Here is a 9,172-nt window from a genome sequence, read left to right on the forward strand (position 1 = left end):
ACTACTTTCATAATAATTACATGCCTCTAACAACACGCCTGGAACATGTAAACTTTTTTTTTTTTTAGTAAAATACCTCTTTAGGTTCTTTAATAAGTTTGACAAAAATATTATATTAGTTTGTAAGTTTTTTAAGTTTCAAATACATTCAATAAATTCTTTAAGTTTTTCTAAGTTTCAAACAGATTAATCAAGTTTTGTTAAGTTTTAAATTTAAGTTATTAATTTAGTGCACCTATCCAACGCAGTTATGCGATATCACCACACTCTTAACATTTTCTTTTCTCCAACTACAACCGATGATATCTCTCAATATTTAATACTCTGAAAGCCAAATTGAAGCCTATTGGTATTGTCTCTGCACCAGAAACTGAATTTCGTTACAAAATTGGAGAGGAAGATGATGAAGAGGTTCAAATTTGAAAATTGATGGAATGAGCTAAAGATGTTGCTCTTCTCGATTATTGACCTCCATCGTCGGCTTTATCCGAATATGAAGATGATGATGAAGAGCATGACAACACCGACGATCCCCCACCGCAAACAAGTCAAATAATTAATTATATTTTCGCAATAATTATGTAATTTTTTATTTTGAAGGTTTATTTTATTATAGATGGTTTTGATTGCTTTTACTTGTTAGGGGATCCCTTTGATTTAATTTAATTCATATATTGTGACTTTAAAGAGAGTTTATACACTTTCAATTAATCACAGTTTGAGAATTTTTTAATCACACTTTCAGTTGATTCCTGTTGTTGGTGAATTAAAAAAAATTGGGAGTACATAGCTGATGTTGATGAAAATTTCAATTTTAGGTTTTTTCTAATCACAGTTTTAGTTGATTCTTGTTGTCACTTGTCACTTTATGAAAAGAACGATGATGATAAAGAAAAGAAGGAAGGAGAAATAGCGTATTTTAATCATATATATATATAGACACTAATTTACTTCCACATAAAAACAGGTGTAAATTAGTTACCTAAACTCACTTAGTATTGAAAAAATGAGCCTGTTTGAAATAGTTTTTGTTTTCAGTTTTTGAAATATACAAGTCCTCTTTTAACAATAGTTATCCTTTTACAAGTTTTAGTTTTAATCCCCAAAACTGTAATTTTAAAAAATAGTTTAGCAAAAACCTGATAGCTGGTGACCGAATGGATCATTGGGTCTGAGAGAGACTTTGATACCAGCTTGTGAAGCGAGGATTGCCCCACATATAAACTCATGTTCATGACATATTTTTTCCGAAGTAGAACTCTTTAACACTTAGAAATTGTGGTTTGGCCTAGAACAACTCCACAAAACCAGTTTGTGAGGTGAAGTTTGTCCCTACTTACAAACACATAATCAAGTAAAATTTTGTCCGATGTGAGACTCTTTAACTGTCATGACAATGTCGTTCTCTTTATGACGTTTTCTGATTCTGTCTAAAATTGTGCAGGGCAAACTATCAACCACGGTGTATCTTGAATAAAACAATCCTAGATGTGCGATTAACTACTACATTGTAGCTAACTCTTATTTAGAATTACATACTCAAATATGGCTATTAAGGCCACTTGAATATAAAACTGAAACCACTCTAATATGATACCGTAGCAACTCTATTAGGATACTGAGACCACTCAAGTATGGTGTTCTCACCATTCTAACCTTTAACTTCTCCAAAATATCAATATTGTACTACGACCACTCGCATGCGATGCTACCACGATTCTAACTTTTATCTTAATCATGGAGAGAAAAAAGCTAAGGGGCTATACTCTTAGGATCATCTTAATTACAAAGGGACAATATGTCTCAAAAAGGAACTATGTCTTAAAAATACTCTTTATTACGAATGGACATATATTATCGAATGAACTATACTCTTAAAATCAAACATTATATCTTATAAGAGATTAGAATCATAATAACACTTTTGATCTCGAAAAAAAAAAAAAATAATTAACTCGAAAATACATCGACCAAAAGGAGGAAAAAAAGAGAAAGAGCTCAAGAAGGAGTAATATAAATATTAAAAATGTAAATTTGAGTATTTGAAATATTTTTTAACTAACCACAATTGAAATCATGATTGCACCAATATATTGTGAATCTCGTGTATTGTGGATCAGATGATATAATTATTTAACAGATGACCTTGAATCTGATAATAGCTGGAAAATCGAGATTGTAACACCCCGTTATCCCAAAGCAATTAAATAATAAATAAACATACATAAGAGTATATTCCAAACGAGCGTGTCACACTACTTTTCAAAATTTCTTAAATAGAATATAAAACTATTTAATAAAAAAACAACTTAATAGTTTCACCAAAACTTTGCAGTGGAATATTTTCAACAATTAAATAACAACAACATCCAACATATTAATCCTCCAATAAATAATTCTTGGCATAAAAGCCTCATCAATTACTTCAACAACCAAATAAAGGGCTACATCAACATGTTCCAAAAATTGATACATAGGAATGAAAATAAAAAAATAAATCTCATCCCGTACATATCAGAGCCCTATACATTGAGCCACCACCTACTACTCATGATCACCTGCAAGTTACTCATAGGAAGGGCAACATTTTCAAGCAGAAGGGGTGAGATTCACAAAATGAATATAGATACAAAATTCATCAATTGAATCTAACACCCTAACATAAATAATAGTTAATCATTATGAACATATACTTCATAAACAGCAACATCAACAACAATGGTAATCACAACCAATAACACGACTCATGCAACTACTCGACAACACCACTAAGAATCCTCGACAATGTACATGCATGTGGTACCAATTTACAGGGCAGTAGCCCTCACCGGATATTGAATGGTTAAAGCATTCATCAGGGCATAAGCCCTCACCGCTTTGAACAATAAGTGTTCCAGGACATGAGTCCTCCCGCTTTGAACGACAAGGCGTTCCAGGGCAAGAGCCCTCCCGCTTTATATGCTTATGCAACTGACTCCACTTGTGTATATCTACATACAACTCGACAAATGCATATATATGTATATGACTCACAACCCACAATTCAACAACATGTATGATTTAATTAAATAAAAGCATACACCACAGTCAACAACAGATCAGTATAATTCAATCCAACAATTCCAGAAAAATGCACAATTAATCATAATCATGCTTAAACATCAAGATCATTCAACAACGTTCAAAAACAGAATAAACAACTCAAAATCTGGGCAACTCGCCTCGCGAGTACATCTACTCGCTATGGCGAACTCAAGGATTGGGTTGCTCGCCGTGGCGAACTCAAGGCGAATGAGAAAAAGGGTGCTCTCGGGAGTTTTCACATTTTTCTCACTAAATCTTCATTTTTAAGCTCCCTATTCATCTTTTTAATCTGAAAAATTATCCTAGTCCTCTCTAAAATCATCTAGGCACTTAAAACTATCCATATTACAGCTTATAACAACAATTCAAAAATCATGATCTCTCAGGCACTTGCTCGCCATGGCGAGTTGGTCTTCTCGCGAGGCGGGCTATGAAGATTGCTCACTCGCGGGGCGGAATGCAGGTTTTTTCCAAAAATCCCATTTTCCTCCAATTCACTCCCCAAATTAGTTTACAGATGCAAAACTAAGTACTGTATGCAACCAGAACCTAATTCTAACATCAGAACAGCAATCACTACACCCAAAACCCAATAATTCATCATAAACCTAAAATTCCCAATTCCTACCAAAACTTGTTCAACTCAAAATCAGAATCAGATATCTATACTACTAAAGCAAACATCACCCTTACCTTAATTCAGAAGAAAAATGCACAGCAATTCGGGTTCTTGGCTCTACTTGCTCTTCTCTCCCTTTCTCCCAAAAGTTCTGTTTTCACGTAAAAATGTTTCTGACCTTTCTTTTCCTAACTCCCCAAAATATAACTCCCCTTTATTTCATTTACTCCCCGTTAATTCTATTAATTCCTAATTAACTCCCCAACCTCCAAAAAAATATTAATTCTCACATAATTTCTAATTAATATTAAAATAAACTTTATAATAAAATAATACACACCACATAATCAACAAATATTATTTAAAATCATATAAAAGACTCTAAATACATCAAAAATAAATAAAATAACGACTAGGGCGTTACAGAGATCACAAGGCAACTTTGAAATTGTTCACAAAATATATTAAATTAGGCTAAATTACTATTTTGGTCCTCTAATTATTTAATTGGTATCGGATTAGTCCTCTAACTAAAAATTGATTTATTTCGGTCCTCTAAGTTTCTCACGGTTACTACATTTAGTCCTTTCTGTTAGTTTTATTCAAATAAACGTTAGGGTTTGTGTTATGTGGGTCCTCTAACTTTACTTATTAGTTTCATTTTGGTCATATTCCTTGTTAAGGTATTATGATTAAATAGTGACTGATATTATTGGTAACTGTTATGATTTATATGTGTGGAAGCAAGTTAAATGTCAAGATGAAAAGTCCAACACTATAACAGAACTAGTTGATGTAAAAGTGTAATTAGGAGTTAATTAGATAAGGGTCAATAATCCTATGTTATTAAGACCATAGTAGTTAATCTGTACTAGCTTTAGATAACTGCATATAAATAGCAGTCTCACTCTTGTAATGACTCATAACGAAATATTCATCATATTTACATATTCATGTGTTCTCTTTCTCTGTTCTCAATCTATGAAACCCAAATTCCAAAATCTTAACATGGTATCATCGCTGTGAATTTCGATCCTCAATCATGCTTCCGATTCCTTGTATCTCTTTTGAATCAAACCCTAAATACACCTTCTTTCTGGTTTTTCAATTTAATTTCACTCCGCAGTTGGATGAGACGAATTATCTTGCTTGGGCTTGTGCGATGCGACGCGCGTTGGGAAGCAAGAACAAGTTTTATTTTGTCGATGGTACGATTCCTGTTCCATCATTCACTGATCTCAATCATCATGCTTGGGAATGCTGTAATAATCTCATCCATTCTTGGATCAGCAATTCTGTAAATTCTCACATTGCACATTCTATAGTGTTCATAGAAAATGTGCCTGATGTATGGAATGAATTAAAAGAGAGATTTTCTAAAGCTGATAGAATTAGGGTATCAAAACTGAGATCTGATATCAATAATCCCAAACAAAGATCTCTCTCAATTTCTAAATACTTTACCTCTCTCAAATTTCTTTGGGATGAACTGGATAGTTATCGTCCAATTCCTATTTGCACATGCCCTCTTCAGTGTGTTTATTTGTCTATGAGAAATGCTCGTGATTTTCGTTTTGAAGATCAGATTATGCAGTTTCTTACAGGTCTAAATGACCAATTCTCCATAGTACAAACCCAGATTCTCCTTATGGAGCCTCTTCCTACCCTGAACCGTGTATATTCTCTAGTTTTGCAAGAAGAGAGCAAGACTAATCTTGAGGTTTTAGATGAATCCAAGGGTCTTATTCATGTAGCTGCATCTAAGAAACATTTTGGTAGAGGAAAGGGAAGTTTTTCAGGAAAAAGGCAGTGCAATTTTTGTGGGAAAGAAAATCATACAATTGATATGTGCTACAAAAAGGATGGTTTTCCTCCACATTTTGGGAAAAGATCCAATGCTTCTGTTAACAATATTACTACATATGAAAATGAAGACAATGTGACTGCTAATCTTGAAGTGTCACAAGGTTCCACATCTCATTCAGGTCCTATTCTTACTCAAGAACAATATGACATCTTTGTGTCTTTGGTTCAGCAAATTAATGCTAACAACAATCAGCAAAAGGGTAAGCAAGTTGTCACAAATCACGTCAAAACTCTAGCTCATAATGGCCATTTGCCTAATGAAGCGTCCAATACAGGTATGGTTTTAGCAAATTCCACCAAACAATTTTCACCTCAGTCATATTGCTTAACCTCTTACACTTTATCTTGTATATCAAGTAAAAATTCAAACCACTGGATATTAGATTCAGGAGCTAATGACCACAGTTGTTCTTCTCTCATGTGGTTTTCTACATATTACAAGATAAAGCCTAAAGGAGTTGAGTTACCCAATGGAAATTTAATCACTGCAAAATATGCAGGGAATGTTCATTTTTCTTCCTCTCTTGTTTTATTTAATGTTCTCTATATACCAGAATTTTCATTCAATTTAGTGTCAGTTTCCAAATTATGTGAAACTTCTAACTGTGAAGTTCATTTCTCTAAGTCATCTTGTTCTATATACAGGATTTGCATTCCAAGAGGATGATTGGTTTGGGTGATCAGGTTGAAGGATTGTACTTGCTTGAAGTGGATGCTGCTCATAGGAAGTCTCTCACCGTGTATACTAATTGTAATTTCTCTGTTCCTTCTAGCGCCTTATGGCACTATAGATTAGGTCACCTATCACACAGTAAAATGTCCTTAATGCATTGCAAATTTCCCTTTCTTCCTGATCAAGAAAACAATTTAGTCTGTGATTTTTGTCATTATGCCAAACATAGGAAATTACCCTTTTCAGTTAGTAATAGTAGAGCTTCAAATAAGTTTGAATTGTTACATTTTGACATTTGGGGACCCTTGTCTATCCCCTCTATTCATGGTCATAGATATTTCTTAACTGTTGATGAGTCATTTATTATCTATTTTAATACGAAAATACGAAGATTCGGAGACAAAAATATATCTCCCTCAAGTCAGAAACTTGGCACGGCCGTGCCACCCTCCAGAACTACTTTTGCTACTTTTGCTTAGATTTTAAGCTACTCTGTTTTAGTTTACTTGTGGAACATTCTAGTGATTGCATAGATTTTAAGTCGAATGTAAACTATAAATAGAGTAGCTAGCCATCACAAATATTCATCTTTTGTTCCCTGAAATAATAAGTGACAATTGTTTCTTTGAATAAAAGTTCACCTTTACTTTCTTGTCATTTACTTTTATGCTTTCTCTATTCTTCTCCATGTCTACAATGAACGTTAGTGAGTAGACTTCTCTTGTCTTGGGATTGTTGGATAAGTCTAAATGACATAATCCTAAATCAAACCAAACCTTAAACCTTAAGCTTATGTAACCCTAGTTTCTCTTCTAAATTCACCGTTTTAACATGGATTAAATATTATCAAACTGTGGAAACGAAAGTGTAGGCTTTGATAATCGTTAATCCATTATTCCAGATGTTAATTCATAAAACGAAAGTGGAGCTTTAATATTCGATCAAGTGAATTTAGACAAGGATTGCAAAACATGAAAATAGTCTAGTGAACCTTGAGACTTATAGAGTTTCGAACTTCAAGGATTCTAATAGTATTCAACCATGAAAATAGGTGTGCTTGCTAGAGGAACACACTCACTGCGACCGATAGGAGATGTGATAGGCTTAAGAGAATCTCATCTTTAGAAACTAGGTCTAACATAAGGTTATAAGTTTAATAGTTTGGTTTGTGAAGGACTTGTCAATTAGATGAACCAATAATCCCAAGACACCTCTTTTATCTTTTCTTTTATTATTTGCTTTTAATTAAAAACCAAAACTTTTCAACCTTATAAACCTTCAGTCTAATCATTATCTAAAGTTAATTGAATTCATAACTCCCTGTCGGAACGATACTCTATTTTTACTACTTTGGTAAGAACGTGCACTTGCGGTTTTATCCCATCAACTTTTTGGCGCCGCTGCCGGGGAGTTATTGTAATTTGATTAACCTTTTAATAGTGGTTAGTCTAGAAAAAAAAAAATATATATATATATATATATATATATATTTTATTTCTTTTTCTTATCCATTTTTTTTTTCATCTATAATATGTCTCTCTCTCTCTCTCTCCACCCTATTCTCTCTTTTTTTTTTTTTCATTTTATATTCTTTATTTTTGAACCGTTCTGATTTCAGGCATGGTGCAAAACTACTTTCCTTGGACTCCTTCCCCTGTTTTGCCTCCTTGTTATGGAATATTTGGTCATACTGGTCAACTAGGTAGTGTTGTTAGAAGTCCTGAGCAAGTAAACTATGCTCAATATAATCAAGGGTTTAGGAACGATCAATTTTTTTTTCAAAACCCTCAAAAAAAATTTGGACAACAAACAACACCACCTGGTTTTGAAAATAACCAAGGAGTCCCTCAAAGATCCAACTTGGAACTTTTACTAGAAAGTCTTGTATTAGATAACACTAGGCATAACAAAGAACTTGAAATCCAAGCTAGAAGTTTGAAGGACATTCTCGATAGGCTTGCCTCAAAAGCAAATTCTCTTTGTACTCACAATAAAATGCTAGAGATTCAAATCCCTCATGTAGGCCATCAAGTAGCCTCTCCCTCCCAAACCTCCGGAATCCTTCCGAGCCAACCTAAGGCTAACCCAAAGGGTCAACCGAATGATGTTACACTTAGGGATGTTGAACAATTAGAGGACCCCGTTGTGGAAACCAAGACTAATGAAGTTGAGGAAGAGAGTGAAAAGCCACAAAGTGAGAAAGTTGTGATAGAGTGAAAAGCCTGACATATCACCACAATATGAGTTAAAAATTCCTTTCCCACAAGGGTTTGATGAGTTCAAATTAGATGAGCAGTTTAGGAAACTTATTAAAATCATTCAAGACAAATTGCCATCTAAACTTAAGGATCCAGAGAATTTTTCCAAACCATGTGTCATAGGATCCGAAATTATAGAAAGAGCCATGTGTGATTTGGGGGAGAATGTCAGTTTGATGCCATTGTCCCTTTGTGAAAGATTGGGTATAGGATAGAGAAACCCTTTGATCGTCAAGCTAATGACTTTAAACGAGCGCTTCGTGGGAGGCAACCCACGCATTTAATTGCTTTTGTTTTATTTGTTTCTTGTTGTTTTAAGTTATTTTGTAGGTAAGTGTCCAAGAATGATTCAAGAAAATGAAAAATTTTGAAGTCCCGGTCTCCAGAACCTTGGCACAGCCCGTGCTCACACTGGCACGGCCGTGCCAGACCTTGCCTAGCCAAACCAAGCCAAACTCCAGAAACTTGGCACGACCCGTGCCAACAGCTGACACGGCCGTGCCCAACCCCAGGTGAGTATAACCACATTTTCTTTTTCCACTTCATTTTCCCTCATTCTCTAAAACCAACATCTCTCCTCCTTCAAACTTCTCTCTAAAACCTACACAACCACCAACCTTCACACCTTCATATCTCCATCAAAACCCCACCAATTCACAAAAATTTCTTCAC

General features: G+C 34.3%; 1 protein-coding gene across 1 annotated transcript; it reads left to right on the forward strand.

Annotated features, from left to right (window-relative positions):
- Positions 1-4,745: 4,745 nt before the first annotated feature.
- LOC120576041 (uncharacterized) lies at positions 4,746-8,459 on the forward strand. The gene is made up of 5 exons (XM_039827003.1): positions 4,746-5,844; positions 5,953-6,074; positions 6,215-6,320; positions 7,861-7,944; positions 8,134-8,459. Exons 1-5 carry the CDS (start codon positions 4,746-4,748, stop codon positions 8,457-8,459), a joined length of 1,737 nt encoding a protein of 578 aa, XP_039682937.1.
- Positions 8,460-9,172: the final 713 nt, after the last annotated feature.

Source organism: Medicago truncatula, chromosome 6 (genome assembly GCF_003473485.1).
Source record: "Medicago truncatula cultivar Jemalong A17 chromosome 6, MtrunA17r5.0-ANR, whole genome shotgun sequence".
Lineage (NCBI taxonomy): Eukaryota > Viridiplantae > Streptophyta > Magnoliopsida > Fabales > Fabaceae > Medicago > Medicago truncatula.